This window comes from Drosophila sechellia, chromosome 2R (assembly GCF_004382195.2).
Source record: "Drosophila sechellia strain sech25 chromosome 2R, ASM438219v1, whole genome shotgun sequence".
NCBI lineage: Eukaryota > Metazoa > Arthropoda > Insecta > Diptera > Drosophilidae > Drosophila > Drosophila sechellia.
The window spans coordinates 18576167-18593975 of NC_045950.1; the positions used below are offsets into that span (position 1 = coordinate 18576167).

Here is a 17809-nt window from a genome sequence, read left to right on the forward strand (position 1 = left end):
TGCTGATCACTCTCGATTTCTGCCAGTGCATTTTGATCGCATTGTAAACATTTTTACAGAAACAAGAACAACAGAAACAAGAACAACAAATTGCGTTTCATTGCCACAGTGGTGGTCTCTGCGCCGTCGTCGGCAGCGACGTCGGCGTCAGCAGCGAAAGGCGACACCATTTCACCGGCGACTATTTGCAGCAAGTGCGAAAGAGACGAACGATGGCGATCGCACAATCACACACAACACACATACGCATACGCTGCAACTGTTGCAGCAGCGAAAACAACAACAAGACGGCTAAATAGCCAGTGTTTTTTTCGATTTTCGCGCGCTGCGACCTTGGAACCGTTAGCTTTTCAAGCTGAACTCTTGGACTGTTAAGTTGGCTGCCGTTTTAACACCTTAATAGCGCCTATCCAATTGTTTGCCTTTTGCTTTTGTTGCTTGTTGCTGCTGTCGCTGCTCTGCCGCTGCTGCTGCACTGCCTCTGCCGGCTTCAGCTGCTCGCCTGCATGTGTGTGCGTGTGTCCGTGTGAGTTTCCGTTTGTTTTGTGTTGGGCCTTTTATTTTGGCGTGTTTTCTGCGCCCACCGTGCAACTGCAATATTTACGGATTATTCGCGGGCCGTTCAGCGATATATGTGCGGTTTTTTGCGCGGAGTTGGATCGGCGGAGACGACGGAACAGCGATATATAATTGCAGCAGTGACAAGAAGAGTCAACCAGCAGTGGCGGCCAGTGTGTGCACACTGCGACGCAGAATTGCCACCTGGCCGGCGGTGTTGCCACATCGCTGGATTTCGGGCTGTGATTGTCTGGGTTGAAAGAAGAAGCACAGCGGATCAGCTGTTACTCACAGGCGGCTCAAATTGAGTTATGTGCTAACGCGTTTGTGGAAGATTTGGGCGCGCAATTCAAAAATGTAACATAACGGGACTTATAAATTTCAAATATTTAAATTTAAATTAAATTTGAATCTTCAACATCTATTGTTCTGATTAAGCGTCAAACTAAGCGTTCCAAGCAGCATACGTTGGCCTGACAACTCAACCCAAAATCCATTGTAACAGAAATAATTTGCTCTGAAAATGAACTCAATAGTGATTTTTATTCTACTCCTTTTCTTCGGTAAGCAATTGGTAATACATACATATAAAAGGAATTCTACTAATGAATTTTCCTTGCGGGCTTAGGAATCACACTCGGAGCACCTTTTCCCAATGATTTATGTGGGGAAATGGCAGAGCCAAATAATTCTGTTACTATCAAAACCGAAGAATTCCTGTTGGAGAACGAAAATATTACCTTTGGTCTTCACAATATTCCGCACTTCATAAAACATCTCATTGCAAATGTGGACAGGGAGATCCCGGGAAAGAGAAACCCGAACACTTACAGCAAGAATTCTCAGAACTCCAAGAACAGTTCAGAAATGGATTATGTCCAGACAATGAGGTTTCTTATCGAGACCACTGGCAGATGGATTGGACTCCTTTCATAGGCGTATATATGTTCTTTTTTGATATATTTTCCAGCTGTGAAGAATTGCAACGCGCTCATAAATAAGAAAATGAAAGGAGAAGACGATGAGGTTTTGATGATTTCAAATGAGAGGAACTTGATGAGATTTTTTGGTCAAGAGCATTTATTTCGAATTCAGTTTTCAACGAGGCCAAAGGAGAAAAGAAATGAAGTACTAAAACTGATAAATGATAGCAGAATTCAAAAGAAATAAGCCACAGAAAGCTTTCAACTAAAGACGGCAAGAAACGAAGATTTGCTCTCCAAATAATAAACAACAGATAACAAGGTACATTTAAGGTTTTTTCATTGGTTTCTTTTATATGTATATATATATATATATAGATGTATGTATATATAGTATAACATTGTTAACATTTACTATTGACTATGTAATATCCGCTGCAGAGATACTTTTCGTGTTTCGTGTTCTGTTTCAGTTTCGGTTTCTGTTTTTTGTTTGTTTTGCAGGTACTTAGTACTACTTTGCTCCTTGGGTTTGCGATTATTGTACGCTTGTCCTATATACACACGCTATAACATATAGTTCTATAATAGGTACCCATGGGTAGATATATGAGAATTGGGGGGCTTCTTATATAGGTTCCTTTGGGTAGGGTGGAATACTAAAGAGTTTAGACGTTAATAAATACATCTCGAGTTTAGTTGGTAAAATTGCTAACATTTAGTAAGTAACTATGTTGTACATTCAAGGGCTACATCGTATAAGGTATCGCTGATCTATAACGATCGTAAATATATCTATGTGTATACAGTATACAGTGTGTATATGAATATGAAACAATCTGCAGTTATAGATTCTAGGCATAGGCTATGCAGTGAAGTCTTAGACGAGTTTAAATAGCACTTTCTCGAAGTCCGTACATCTATAAATAGTAAATATATGTATATATATACCTAGGTATATATATCGTGTATATGGCTACTCTGTAGATTAGAGTTACAGCTTATGTCGCTAGAATACTTGAGTAAAGATAGAGCTAAGATTGTTGACAGACTGACTACGCCGCTTCAAATCGATTTCAAACCCATTTCGCACGTTGCATGTTGCACGTTGCACGTGGCATGTTGCACGCTGCCAGTTGCTTGTTTGCTTTGTCGGTTTGTTCCCATTTAGGTTGTGGTCATAGAGCACTAGTGAATCATGTTGCTTCTCAGACAATCGGCACGCACACCCATTCCATCAGCCGGAACAGCAGCGAGCACAACCAATTCTAGGCGGCCGTCGTGACCTTCGGCTGTCCGCCAGGTCCGGTTGCTCCTGCTCCTGCTCCCACTGCCACGCCGCCCACTCCCACTCCTGCGTCTGCGCCCGCCTCCAAGGATGCGGGTGCCGCCGAGATCTCGTCCAGCTGCTGCTGGAGCATCTGCTCCTCCACCTGGCCGTCGCCCATGCTGCTGCTGCTGGTGGTTGTGGCGCCGCTGCCGGTTTGGCTGGTGCGCAGCTCCGGCGGCAGATAGATTTTGACCACGCTGGTTATCTTCACCCGACAGTTGGGACAGTTGCTGCATCTGCAGACAGGATACAATAAGTTAGTAAGGATTCAAAGGGGACACAAGGCTGCAGAGACAACTCACCTTGCAGCGCACTGGGCGCAGGCGATGACGTGACAGCACGGATTGAACACTGTGTTGATGGCGCGGTCCATGCAGATCTTGCACTGCATGGCCTCCGAGATGCGCGTGTCCACGCAACGCTCAATCGCCGCCTCACGCGCCTCCTTCTCGCGTAAGGCCAAATCTATCTTGCCGGCCATGGAGCCGCCGGCACCAGTCGTCAGGGCCATGGCCCATGGGCTGACGCCCGGCTCGCCGCCGGCAGAGGCGCCCAATCCCCCAGCGACAGCAGAGCATCCCTCGGCTCCCTCCGCCACCAGATCGCCGCCCCGCTCGTGGAGGGTCCTCCTCGCCTGGTCGTGCACCTCGCGGCACGTGTGCTGGATGTCGAAGACGTAGCGCTTGCCCAGCTCCGTGTTCTCCATGAACATGGAGGCGATGGTGCCCTTGAGATCCCGGGTGAACTGATTGGTCACCACTCCGCGCACCTTGTCGCACACGTAGAAGGCGTGGCGCTCCGTGATGGAGCGGTACAGGCCCGCGGCGATCGGCTGCTTGGGCAACTTGATCTCCAGCTCCTTGCGATCGTTGTGGTCATCAACGTACTCCAACTTGAAAGTGCGACGCAGCGACTTGGCCGCAGCGATGGCGCCAAAGGGGATGCTAAACAAAAAGAGACACAAGTCCATTAGTTTTGAGAAACTTAAATAAAAAGGAGGAAAAGGAAGTCAATTGATTTATAAGCCCTATGCATTTCCAAGGCACTTTCAAATGTTAACTACATATTTGGGTATTAATCATCAGGGTTTATAACGCATAAAGTGAGTTCTATTAAAAATGTTACCTTTGACGCTAATTTTGCGCTACATTAACTTAAAGCCAAAATCATTTCGAAAAAATATTGTCAAGAAACGACTATAAAAATGCCATTTAATTATTCAGGTTAATGTACCATCCATCTACTTATAAGAATGTTGTTTTCGTTTTGAGCAACTTTTTTAAGGCCTCTCACCTTGACTTTTGTTTTATGAATACGAAATTACTCAATTTGGTTTTTAGTAAAAATATGAATTAGGTAAGTTAGAAGTGGGATAAGCAAAAAGACTGTTAGAAAACTCTATGATTCGATTATAAGTCTCTCTTTAAGCGCATAGTTATGGTAAAAGTGCCTTGTGAGTTTTATACTTTCGGTTATGGAAAGTTCGAGCTGAAGGATCGATCGTATCCTTGGAGTCCTGCAACTCACCTCTGTTTCTCGCCCCCCCGGCAGACGGTGATGCCATGGGCGCCCACCGCGATGTCGCAGCGCGTGGCACTCTCGTTGGTGGTCACGCCGCTGAAGAGCTCCTCGCCGTAGCCCTCGAGATCCTGGATGGACTTGAGCAGCCAGTACTTGGCCGTCTTGAGGCTCATCTGCAGTTTGGCCAGCTTGCCGTGCTCCACGGCTATTTGGCGCAGATAGTCCGCCGGCGGTTCACCCTCGCAACCCGGCTGCATGAAGTACTCCTCGTAGACGCGCAGCGGATTGCTGGCCAGTCGCTCGTCCAGGCCCGTCTGGCTGCTGCTGTTGCTGGGGCTGCTGGAGCTGCTGTTTGAGTGGGTTTGCGAGCAGGCGGATGTGGAGGCGGATGCTGAGGCGGATGCAGACGCGGATGCAGATGGCGAGGGCTGGAGACTGCAGCTGGTGGTGCTTGCCGCTGGCAGAGTGCAGACCTCGATGTGCTCCATGGACTTCTGCTTGGACAGGCGGCGCTTCTTGAAGCTCAGCACGTGCTCCTTCTCCTTGCGCTGCTGCTCCAGGCGATGCTGCTGCGCCTGCTGTTGTTGCTGCTGCTGCTGCTGGGCCAACTCGCGTCTCATCCGCATTGGGCAGTCGGCCTTCAGAGACGACTCATTGAATCGCAGCCCATCCGCCTGGCAGAGCAGCGCCGCCAACTTGGCCGCTCCACTCCAGTCCGGCGCAGTGAGCCTGCCCTCGAGCAGATCCCGCCTGGCCTGCATGTAGAACAGATTGCGCACGCTCTCCTGCAGGATGAAGTGCACCGGCACCCAGAACTTGACCCGCAGCGCCAGCATCAGCTGGATGCCGCTGCCACTGCTGCCGCTGTCGCCGGATAGCCGGTTGCGCAGATTGATCCACTGGCGCGTCTGCGACTCCTTCTGGTTGGGCGTCCAGTGCTCCAGGCCGAAGTACTCCATCTCGCAGATGATGTTCATCGCGCGACAGACCTGCAAGCAAAGGATATGGGTGGTTAGTTATGGGGTTTACCATTACCATTAGAAATATCTATAATGTGGGTCAGTTGGGCACTTCCCTACTCATTGTCTGCGCTAAATGACTTTCCATTGTCTCGCAACTGCGGCGAATTAAAGCTTAATTTAAATGTTTTTCAATCTATTCTGGATCAGCGACTTATCAATTCAGCTTGACAGAGCCTGTCAGCGACACGCAGCCTGAACCAGCAGAGCCGGAGCCAGAGCCCGAGCCAAAAGCATGTCCTGTGTGGCATGACTATCTGCCAACATTTCGCCATGACAGCGGCAACATCCGCAGCAGCAACAGCAGCAGCGGCAGCAGCAACAACTGCCAGTGGCAAGTGGATGGATTGGGAAATGTGTGTGGGTGACTGCGCATGTGGCTGTAAAGTGGGTGTAAAGTGGGCGGACGGGCGGCAATCGCCTTACCGATGCCGTGGTTTTCAGAAATATTTGCTTATGCAACGAGCGTGTCATCATTTCGAATGGAACGAGCTCAAATGCTGGCAGCGCATCTCTTGGCAAAACAACATCCTTATGTGCTCCATAATAATGCCACTGCCGATGACGATGACGATGTTGGTTGCTTGTCCGTCGGTTGTTGGCCTTAACAAGACACAACACCACACTTTCCCAGCCAATGCCAATACCAATACCAATTGCGATTCCCCAAATCCCCCAAAGGCAAGTTCATTGGCTGTTGCTGCCTGTCGCCGATGAAATGAAATTTGCAAACCTCAAAACAAAAGAAGACGAAAAGCCCGTATTTTGTGAACATCCAGGCTTTGGGGGCCGCCTTTAAACACACCCCCAATTCCCCCAAGTACATACGTATATATTGACATACATGTATGTATGTGTGTATACACATCCTGCAGCACTTTGCATAATGAGGTATCCGCATTTCCGAGTGTCTGGGTTAGCCAAGGCAACAAGTTGCTCACGCATCAACGCCTTCGCACATTTTTACGCTTTTCCCCCATTTCCAATTAGGCGAAACAGCAGGAAAGGAAAAACCAGCGGAAAATGCGGGAGGGATGTTTATATTTATGAGTGAGAATTATTAGCCATTAAAGTGAAATTTGAGTCAATTTGTTATGTTTCTCGCTTCTGTTTGGCCAGCTTGGTGTCTATTAGGGTTTACAAATTACCATGTTTTTGGTGTTTAAGTTAAACTAAGATAGAAGACTATGATGGCACACTTCTAGGCGCTGGTGGGTGTCTAGCGTTCCTCTTCATTTTGTATACATTTTTTATCGGCTATTGCTTCTTTAAGATGCACGTAAATGACCTATTCAAAGCGCTGCCTTGGCAATGAAGTGTCCTGGAAGCCCTGCAAGTTTTGCCTTGAGCAAAGGACATCCTCTCATTGAAACTGGATTCGCAGAGCGAAGCCACTCGAAGAACACGTTGGACTAATTAAGACGACAGATGCTGGCGGCAGTTGCGGTTTGCTCTGCTCCAGCAGCTTCAAGTCGAACGCAATTAATTAATCAAGTGGCAGATCAATTTACATGCCACTCGATTCGGGGGCAGGAGGCGTGGCAGCTTAGCAACGGTTGCCAGACAGCCGACAGAGAATTCGATGTTCAGCCCTGGGAACGGAAGCCGATGCCCTTGGATTCGTGGCACAAATGGGGGAATCCGGGGAATGGATGGCACTGAAAGTGGGGTCTTGAGTTGGGCAATGTGGTGGTGCGTTGCCATTGACAGCCGCCAAAGAGCGAATCTAATGAAGCCTCCAGAGAGCTTTTCCTTTGCCCGGTGTAATAGCTCGAATCTCGTGCCACGCATTTTCCGCGAGTCGAGCGCTTAGCAGAATCAGAATTCGGGAAATCAGCGCGTGGGTGGCAAGTAACATGCCAGATGGCGCATAAATGCGTATGCTTTTTGCCGCATCAATTAGATTTCGAAATATTCAGAAATATTTAAGCATTTTCAGGGTCGTTGTACGCATAAAGTTTTCAAACAAAATGTGCGACGTAAATAAACAAATAACTGTGGAGCGAGAAATTGATTTGGTTTTCGAACCCATGTTCCGTCTTTGCAAAATCAATAAACAAAAGCCTATTATTGTTGAATAATGTTGCTTATGCAAGCAAACAGCCAATTAAGCACGTTATTTTCGTTATTATGTGCGCAATGTTGCAACTGTTTGGTTTTTGCAACTAATTCGAAATTCGAGTGATTTTTAGGGGGCAATGTAGATACACTTAATTCTAACCAGTTTCCTATAGCCACCAATATAATTCAGAGGCAGCACATTCAAGTCAACAAGTTGTGCTCACCGATATAATTCAGTAGACTTTTTCGATTTATTTCAGGGTTGGAGAGCAAGACGTGGCAACAGGCGGAACAGAAGCGCAAACATTCATTCACCGCAGAAAATTAAAAAAAATCCGACGAAAATACCAGCTGAAATACAGAAAATCGTCGCTGTCAAGTGCAAAGTCCAATTTTGTGGATTTCGCTAAAATTAAATGAAACACGAAAGCGAATCGCCGCCGACTGCTAAATGCGAAACGTGAACTTACTTTCAGACCCACAATGGCAAATAAGCCGGGAAGTCGAGCTCCAAGCGCCAAGCTCCACTAAATCTGACATAACCGAGACTTTCGTAATTCCCATACAAATTTGCGAGTCTCCCCCGCAGAAAAAAAAAATAAATGAAAAAATATGACAAAAGTACCCTTCTTGATTGTATGCCATAATGCATTTCATAATATCGCAAAAATATATATGTATGTAGATATATATTATGGGTTATTTGCTGACCATATTGGGGTTTTTACTATGGCTCGTAAAATCACTGACCAAAATTACGCCCATATTTGCACGTGCTTTTATTTCAGTTTTTATGATGAGTCTTGGGATAGGTTTACATTTTCGCATCGAGCAATTTAATGGGGAAACTGCAGTTGCATTGAGACTATTTATAGTTATTTGTACTAAATTAAGGGGGTCATTTCAAGGCATTTGCTTATTACTTGGCTAATTCTTAGATCTCTACCTTGACTAAGAACCAATAATGGTTTACAATGTGTTTGCTTTTTCGGCAGTTAAACAACATCTCTTAATGAGCACGTGTAGAGTGAATAGTAGTTCTCTACTTTACCTCCGCTAAAGAGCGTCTCAAGAGCGCGCTTAAGGGAGCGCTCCAAAGGTAAACAATGTGGAGCCGAAAGTGCATATGGAAGATGGGGAGCGCGAGAGTGAAAAGAGTACGTTGCGCTCTCTTCTTCTCGCTACAGACACCAATTGTGAGCACGCGGGGCGTGGAGTGCGGCCGAGGGGGCTCTTCGTGGGGGGAGACTATGACTGGCTGGGAGCAGAAAACCCGACCAAATTGGACTTTGGACCCGAGTCTTCGAAATGCCAATTGGACTTTGGACTGGCACTCGCCTAGTGAGTGTTGTTTTGTTGTCTTGTTGCTTTTGCTTTGTCGCTGTGATGTTATTTGTTGTGTGCTCTCCGTTGTTTATAATTTGCGTGTATTCGTGTGCCTACATATATGTTTGTATCAGCGATCGCCGTGTATTTTTCGTCTTTCGTATTTGCTTGGTTTAATGGCCAGCCGAAACCGAAACTGTAACTGTAATGGAGACTGAAGCTCATGACGTCAGTGGAGCGCCGACTTTTGTACTTTGAACCCCCCTGTGCCAGCGAAGAGAAATGCAGGAAAAGAGAGTGCAGCTGATAATTAAATGCAATTCGAGGAGCACACGTGGAAAAGAGTGAAACGCGGGGGCGTCAGGATGAGAGTGATCAAGGCAGTGCTGATTTCATCCTCTTCGCTCGAGCGAGATAAACAAAGGCAGTTGGAGATTCGAATCCATAAACGGTCTTTTTGCGCTCTATTTTGCAGGTCATGTGCTTATCGAGTGATCACCACACCCCCCAACCACCCGCAGCCCCCTCACGAACCCATCACCCACCGATGACAGATGAGTCTCATGAGAAGAATGAGAGAGGGGAAAAGGGGCGGCAGCAGCTGCACCTATCGATGCACTAAAAAAAAAATGTTGATAGTTCAATTGAAATATCAATGAGCTTATCATGCAATCGAGATAATTTCAAAAATTGCATAAAATTGTTAAATTTAACGCAAATTTTAAAGGTTACAATTCCATTCCATCAGTAGCTTTTTCTTCCTGTCCATGGGAACTAAAGTGCACTGAAACAGGTTCGATGCATGGAAATTGGCCATAAATTGCACTTAATTACCTATGCACCGCGGCAAGGGTCGTGAATGGCGGGGGAGGGGGATGCGAATCACGTGCCCGCCATGTGCGCCACCTTATAAGTCGGACCTGTCTGTAGCAGCTGTAGCACCGCCCGATCGCCCGCCCCCCTTGCGCCTCTTTTAATTGCTGACGTGAGAAGCGGACGAATGGCAGAATTTATCTGACAAATTGCGAAAATGGAAATATACACCCGTTATGCGGAGCACATGAAATATGGAAAGCGAAAAGCGCCAGCGAGTGCAAATTAATTGAGGGAAAGTCTGGACCACCGGGCGCAGCAATTATCGCAGGCTAAAGATCGAAATGTCAAGGTGCGAAAGCGTTTGAGCCAATGATACAACCTGGTTGGTTTCATTTCGAGCTGAGCAGAACGTGGTGATGAAGCACGCCTCTGGTAAGGCAGCAAAAGTTCGGTATTACCAATCGATTTGTCATCAAGCTACCTAAATATTTGCCAAATGGCAATATAAGCTTGCTAATGTCTCCGAAGTTGTAGCTGAGAATAATAACATGATAGTGTTTTGCTTAACTGATACTGAGTATATTAATAGCTTACAATGAACTAGTTTTATGTTGTTCGTATGACCTACAAGTACCTTTCCCTTAATCATCAAAACAGCACTTACAATCGAGCTCACATTACTCAGCAAATTTCGAATGGCAAAAAGATGAGCAAATGTTGTAATAGCGACAATCTCGACGTCTAATTAGTAATGCAAACTATCAACAAGTGTTTCAGTTTCAACCTTCAGGAGCAACCTTCGGCACCTCGATACTTTGTGATTGCGCCCTATTATTGAATTTCCCTTTCAATGCGGCAGCGAAATGGCATAGAGAAGCGCCCCTTTTGTTACTAATCGGGCATTTTTACTTACATATGCCCAATCTATATAATCAGGCCCCCTGGCATTTTGCTTTTCCGTTCAATATAAATCGGATTGGAATGAAAATAAAACGCCACTTAGTTCTTAGCAATAGAATGTAAGCACGTGTGTGCCGTCTCTCTCGCTCGCGCTCTCTGCTTGCGGGCAAGTGAAAGAGATGGGGAGCGAATGCATTTCATTTCTGCAGCAGTGCAGTGGCAGCGACGTCGACGGCGGCAGCGGCAGCGACCGACTGAACATTGGACTTTGATCGTTGGCCATAAATTTTATAGCAAAAACGAAACAAATGCTAGAAGAAACTAAAAGTTAAAAACAAGAAACAACAAAAGTGCTGCATTCAAAGTGCACACTAAAAATGCAATAGGAGCAAGAAGGCAGCGAAGAATGGGAAGAACAATTGCAGCGGACGGAACGAATGTTTAATGCCATTTCATAAGTGCAATTAAAAAGCTAATCGAAATGGTGGAGTAGCATGTCCTCGGAGCTGAATGTTTCTGCTTTTGAAATGGCGCCCAGAAAAAGTGCTATAAAAATGAACTATTAATTATACTCAGCAATTGTGGCAATGCTTTTTGTTTGAGGTACTTTTATCCGCTGCAGACGCGCTTCGTCACTATGTGGAATGTCGTCTGCAGTGATATATGTAATCGTAATGATAATAGTTTTCAAGAAACTCCAGCTCAACTGCAATAAACGTACACATGAATCCTTTACGAAGAAACCCCCTTATTATTTCCAGTGCATCGCTTGTCCTTGCAGTGATCTCATATTTCGCGAACTCCCTAAGTGAAAGCCGGTCGTTTCGCTCTGCCTCCTCAACTGTTGACACATCTTTTGGAGTCGGGTAAAAGCCAAGTTTATGGAGCCAGAGCCATAAAACTCTCATCCTCATCCCCCTGCTGGCGGCTCGTGCTCCTTTTCTTTTTTGGCAATGATATGGGTGGCCCCAATTCGCTGAGTGATCCAGCGGGGCTGTCTTGCTGCATTATTAATGAAAATGCTGTTCGGCGAGCAGCGAGGGATGCCGGTTTCTCGACCGTATTTAGCTGTTTTGGCCAGTTGTACGTGACTCTTGGCACTCGGCACTCGCCTTCGCACTCGCAGTGGGCCAAAAACGGTTGCGTCAACGGCTAAAAGCCAACGTCAATTGCAAACGACTGAGGAGGCTGCAGTCTTGAACAAAAATCGTGCTGATGTTGGATGTTTGTTTGTGGTTGTGTACGGAAAATCAGGGCACCCAAATGAAAATATATGTGTCCTGTGCATATTTATGCAGGAATGTGTGTCCTGGCTGTTGCCATAATTTTTTCCCCGCTCCTGCTTCTTTCCGCGCGCTTTTCCACGTTTTTCATTTGACTTTTTTGTAGTGTTTTTCCCTTTTTTCATTCGCCTCTGTTGTTTTGGTTTCGTTAAGTATGCGTCATTTTCAGTGGCTGCCACTTTTTGCGTGCGTTGCGCGAAAATGCGGAAAAGCCGCAGGGTCCCATGGTACGAGTACAACTACAACAACACCGCTGCTACCCTTTTACTTCCTCATTGTGTTTTCCTTCCTCGCCCCCTGGGAGTTGGCGATGCAGTCCAAACAAGTCCCCACAACAACGGCGCACCAAATAAGCATGCAAATGCATTACATTGTAGAAGCAGAGGCTCCAGAAATTATGCGAGCGGGAAAAACGAAAGGGTTTCCAGTTTCAGTTTGCCAGTGCTGGCCCCAATTAGCATGGCACTGCATTCCCAATTGCCGCGACGTGATGCCAGATTATTGCTGGCTTAACTTTGTGGCCAACTTTTAAGAGCTGCAAGTACTCGAGCAGCAAATAATGAGTTTAAACGCCATCAAATTCAAGGAGATTTTCCAACTCATTAGTCTTTAAAGTTCAATATTTGCTAAAAACGGAATTTTAGCCATTCTTTGGGATGGTTTTTCAACTAGATGATAATGCCATTATGTCACTTATTTTAATTACAATTTCTTTCCACTATATTATCGCCGCAGGCAATTTAGCAAACTTGAAGTCGCAACAATTGAAAGTTTGCGCCGCAAAAAGTTGGCTTAGAAACCAGAGCTCTTGCAGTGATCACTTCCCTCATCGGGCGGAAAGAAATACTGTTTGCACAAAAACATTCATTTGATTTCCATACCATTTTCCCAGACTTTGAATCGCATTTGCAACTTGATAAATTACATTGCGCCCAAATGAAATGTCTGCTGGAAGAGGCTAAACTTTTCTGGCCAACAAAGAAGGCGAAACTTGGCCAAAAGAATATCAAGTGCACATGGGAGTGCCAGAAATGGAAATGTTGAGGAATCCTGAGATGACGAAATGTTTGCCGGAGATGCATTCCACGGCAAATGGGGCGGGGATATATGGGCCCAAAGGTCAGGGTCGACCACAAAACTTGGACGGACAATTGTCGAATGTTTAAGATGCCGAGCTTGGCCAAAAAAAAAAAAAAGGAAATAATAATAAAAAGAAATTTCTTCTGGATGGCGGACTTTATGTCCGCGCGGGAAAAGGATGCATAATGGGGCAGCATTATGCGGCATAAAGTATAGTGGGGCACATGGCAGGGATGGCACAGTTCCAAAATATAATAACAGAGATATCAGCAAATCGGTTTTCGGCTCTCGGGGCCTGCGAAAGTTTACACAAAGCGCCGGCTTGTCGGTCCCTTTAAGGACCTCGTGCTGCAGCTGCTTTGATGATTTATCCGCTGCTCCGCCCACAGAGCTCCCTCCACCCACCGCCCACTTTTATAACCCCGGCTATGAACTTGTTTACCCATAAATCCACAAGGCAGGCTTACAAGTTTACCTTACTCGCTCTCGCTTTTGGCCGCTCTCCAATGTATTTCAATTAAGTTATCAAATACCTACATACTATGCTCACCCAGCTAGCCGGTTTGTATCTGTCAGTTACCAAAAAATGTATATTTTTTATATATAGGTTGGTGTACGTACGTATGTACCGTATACCGTATACCGATGCCTGTTGCCAGGTGCCAACTTGGCTCTTGTCTGCCTCGTATTGATTTTCTTTTTGGCCAAAAGTCTGCTCTTCTCATCCCCCCGAAGCAATTCCACGTTTGCACTTGATAATTTTGGTCGGGCGGACGGGAATTTGCCATGCAAATGGGCTCGCGCTGCCAAAGCACATAATAATATATCATTTAAAGTTGTTCGCTCACTTAAAAATTGTGTCCTCTGGTCACCGTTTCCTGCGAACCTGTCGTGCCTAGGCTCATTTATTCTAATTGTAAATTGCATTCGTCCTTGAGTCCTTTTCGTTTTCGCCACGGTATCGGAAATCGCGCGTGACAAGCTTAACCTAAGCGAATACTACAATGGTCCAATGGTTCGGCCCCCGTTCAACCGCTGACCTCAAATGCACTGCGAGAAATTTTGTTGTGCTACTACGGCTCATTCTGAAACCATAACATTCCAAATATCGATTTTAAAGGACCAAATTGTGAGGAAAGTGGCATTTTCAAGATATTGTGTGACTTAATCGAATGAAAATACTTTGGATATAAATTTTCCTGACTGTATTCCCACCCCCTGCCATTCCTGCCTTCCATTCAAATGACTTTAGTCATTGCAGTTAATGATGCCTGGCTTTAGGCTCCCTCTCACTACGCAAACACCCACTCCTTGGCCAAGTTCGGAAGCTTTGATGGACATTTGATGGCGAACGACCACCGAGCTCCACACCCACCATATGCCAAATGGCAATTTTCACTTCGTTAAAATTGTAGAATTTTCTTTTCAAGCAATTTAGTAGCGGAAAATGCTTTTGATGCCGGCGAAAGGAAGGCTCGGGTAGCGGATACAGGCTAAGTGGATGACGACGGCTGGGAAAACGGGGACTAGTGACTTGGTGGGACTCGGCACCTGCACCAGACTGCAGGTCTGCCAGCACTCTGATTAGAAATGATTAGGGGGTCCGATTTGATTACTCCAGAACGCTCTACTCGCATTGCAAAGAGGAAAGCGTGCAAATAAAAAATGCATTAATACACGCGGTAATTCCCGCAATTATCATTTCGTGACCCCGGGCCATTTTCCATTGCAATATGCATATAAAATAGTATGTAAAATTGAAATCCGAACGCACTCCGCTACCCCCACACAGTCCGGTTTCTAAATCCAATTACAATAGAATAAATAAATCACATGTCTGTTCAATTTCCATTAAATCGCAATTAAAACGCGCCGCGAAAACCTTGTTTTCTCAGGCCTTAATTAATTTTGGTCCAGGCAATGAAAGGACCCTTTAAGAGGCTCAATTAAAACGGCATTATCCTGCTGCGGATTGTGGTTTTCTTGTGGGGGTTAGGGGCGGAGGAGGCTGGTGAATAACAAAGGCGGTTTGGGGCGGGACTTCGAACAATGCAAACAGGACATGACCGCCGCAGGACACTGTACATCTTTGGGCAGTAAAATTAAAGTAAAAGCATTTAATTAAGACCTCCGAAGGACGATTATTTCCACGCAGAGTGGGAACACTTTCGTGTGCTAATTGAAACGGGGAAAATCGCGAATGAAAAGCCCGTCGCCCAGCGCAAAAAAATTGCAATTCAATTTGATTCCGAATTTAAAATGGAAATTGGGCGGAAAGGCTTTCCAAACGACATGCAAGGTGGAAAAAAATATTTAATATGATTTATCATTGCAGTCATAAGCGCTCAATAAAGCTGTTTTATCACATGCAAAAGAGAAATAAGTGTTCTTTTGTATATAGTAGTTGCATACTTTACAGCACCTTCATATGAATTATGGCTTACTTTTAATCCGAATTTCGTTCTGTGCTGTGTAAATCATATCGTGATCCGATTGCTGATCGGATTTGCTGCGCGAGTTCATTTCCCATCACAATTTTATAAGCTTTTATTGGCCCCCTTTGTTTCGCAAGGACCTCTGTCGTCCTCACAAGGTCCCCCCTCCCTGCTCTTGAGTAGGTGGGAAACTCGTGCACGGAGGAGAAAGGCCAAAGAAAATAATAGTGAAAGCCACACAGGACTCGCTTCGGTTTGCTTCGGTTCGGGGCAATAAAAGTAAGGCAAAGAAAATAAAGAAAGGGCGAAACAAAAGCCTTGCCATTAGAGACACATCAAAATGGCACTCAGCATGGCGTCAGGGGTTGGGGTGGAGGGGCTTGAGTTGAACCCCCTCCCCTCCACAAGGGGTGGTGTGTGGTGAGGGGTGGGGGATCTGGCTTGTCGGCTTTTTCACAAAACTATATTCGAATACAATGGAAAAAGCATTCAATGCATTCCCCTGTTTCTGCGGTTTGTTTTGCGGCTTGCATTTTTTCGGTTGCATTTTCACGCAATTTATTGTTCACGCTCGCTCCTCGTCTCCTCTTCACCACTGCTTTTACTCGCTTTCTCCTGTTTCCTGTAGAAATTCCCCATTTTTTTATTGTTTAATATTGTTCTAAGTTATATGTACATACACATATATGTTGGCTTGGGCTAGAGTAAGCTTTATTTGCAGGTGGCTTTGGGGAAGTGGGTGGGTTGGAGGTGGTTTGCTTGGCCATATTTCCGCTTGGTTGTTGTGCATTCACGTTTCTATGGGTTTTCCCGCCTTTCTCCTCACGATTTGCCGCCAGCCTTTGGCGAAATGGGCGAAAGCAGTTCAAGGATAATATGCAAAAACCATGGAAACAATAGATAGCACTAGACCTCAAGAGGATTTGCTGCAAAATCGTGGAGGCGCCTGCTTAGCAAATGACATTATCATTTGCCGGCAACATTGATTTTGCTCAAATTTCGTCATTGTCATGTGCAGGCACGATTTCTGCATCATCGTCAAAGTGCTCAGCGAACACTGGGAAAAACCGGGGGGCATGCTTATGTAACCTTGGAAATAAAAGTCTTGTGAATTAAGTCGTAGAGTGACCGAACTCTGTATTAAGCGTTAGTGTAACCTTATGCTCGCAAGTAGACACGCTTTATATTTCGCTTTATATTTATATTGGCCTCTCTAGTTTCTGAATTTAAGCTGTTGTCCATGCTGTTTTCTAGAATTATTTCTAAGTGAATAGGGCACTCGGTTAATGTTGTAACCATCACTTTTTAGTAGTATTTTCAGTGCCTGGTGCTAAAAGACAGAATGCCCCTGACTCTGCAAGCGGTAATTGCATTAAATGGGGGCTTAAAAGCAGACGACACTTTCCCCCCGCCTTCCCCGTTTCATGGTTTCACTTCGCGTTCGCTGGCAGCCTTGTCATTGTCGTTGGATTAGTGTTAGACCTCCCCGAACTACAAACTACAACCACTGGATGGCCAATCCACCCACTTGTTCCCCCGCAAAACGGCTTCCAATTAGCCGGGGAATGGTCTGAGCTCCGCGAACTACAAGCACTAAGAGGAGCAGTGCGCTCGACTTGAACCATTTAATCGATATGTGAGAGGAGTTTTCGCATCGAGAGTGGCGAATCAAGTCGAGTTCGCATTGCACGTGACGGCCGCTGACTTCATTCGTTTGCAACTCCTCCCCATTGAAGAGCACCCACTCAATTTCGCCGTACAGTTCCGTTTCCATTTATAGAAGCCATCACCATCAGACCTATATATAATTCACGTCCACACATTTGAGGGGTCTCTGGATTGGGTTGGGTTGTTGTAACTGGATCAGTGCAAAATGGAATTAGTTCCGGATTAATGTTTTAGTTCTACTTGAAAGGACAACTAAATGTCACGTACTTGTTCTATCGAGAGTGGAAAACTTTTCTTATAAACGCGCTGATTTATTCGATTCCCCTTGTTTCATTGGAGTTGCAATAAGTTTAACTTCAGGAAAGTTGCAGCTAGCGAATCTCTGCTGTAGTTTGGCCACTCTTCCTTTTTTTTTCTCGTATAGTATTGTGTGCTTTGGCACGCGAATATAATTTCCTTTTGATTGGGCGCGCCTCGGATCGACTTCATTCGGCGACTAGCTGGGAGCGATTCTCCAGATAGATTTGCGGGCGCACTGCCAGCACACGGTGTAAACATAAATTGCGCTGCCAAGGACGCGCAGCACACAAACACACACAGGAAAAGCTGGAAAAAGGGGAGGGAGTAGGCAGTGGGAATGGGAGTGGAAGGGCTCGACTGGGGCAAGGACGCAGACAGGATGGCGCACGCACCACGGAGCCTTCGTGGTGTGACCTTCGCAGCTCCGAACTTCAGGACTGGGCACATGATGTATGCTCGCCAGGGTTGTCGATTCACCCGAAGTCAGGACTTCAGGAAGTGAGTATGTGAAATCTGAACTTAAATCAGCTTGTTTGTACAAATTACTTGTGGCTTTTCACCTGTGAAACTTTCATGGCACACGAATAGC

At 45.7% G+C, this 17809-nt stretch overlaps 3 protein-coding genes across 6 annotated transcripts in view; 1 reads left to right on the forward strand and 2 right to left on the reverse strand.

Moving 5' to 3' along the window:
• LOC6615533 (stress response protein NST1) overlaps window positions 1–746 on the reverse strand; it is a 64212-nt gene extending 63466 nt beyond the window's left edge. Inside the window, exon 1 of one of the 4 annotated variants that reach the window (XM_032714932.1) lies at window positions 605–741. The gene's annotated coding sequence lies outside the window, so the exon portion shown is untranslated. Of the gene's footprint in view, window positions 1–584 lie in introns of all 4 variants that reach the window. The other 3 variants (XM_032714930.1, XM_032714931.1, XM_032714935.1) reach the window with 3 other exon arrangements.
• A 237-nt stretch (window positions 747–983) lies between these two features.
• On the forward strand, window positions 984–1797 carry LOC6615539. Its single transcript, XM_002039882.2, has 2 exons — window positions 984–1121; window positions 1187–1797. The coding sequence occupies exons 1-2, from the start codon at window positions 1082–1084 to the stop codon at window positions 1492–1494; spliced, it is 348 nt and encodes a 115-aa protein (XP_002039918.1). The 5' UTR covers window positions 984–1081; the 3' UTR covers window positions 1495–1797.
• A 1-nt stretch (window position 1798) lies between these two features.
• Window positions 1799–17809, reverse strand: part of LOC6615540 (E3 ubiquitin-protein ligase MYLIP-A) — a 28343-nt gene continuing 12332 nt past the window's right edge. The window contains exons 2-4 of the mRNA XM_002039883.2: window positions 4339–5321; window positions 3114–3755; window positions 1799–3047 (exon numbers count right to left, since the gene is read on the reverse strand). Of these exons, the coding sequence (XP_002039919.2) occupies window positions 2750–3047; window positions 3114–3755; window positions 4339–5321 (1923 nt within the window). The 3' untranslated portion in view covers window positions 1799–2749. The remainder of the gene's footprint in view (window positions 3048–3113; window positions 3756–4338; window positions 5322–17809) is intronic.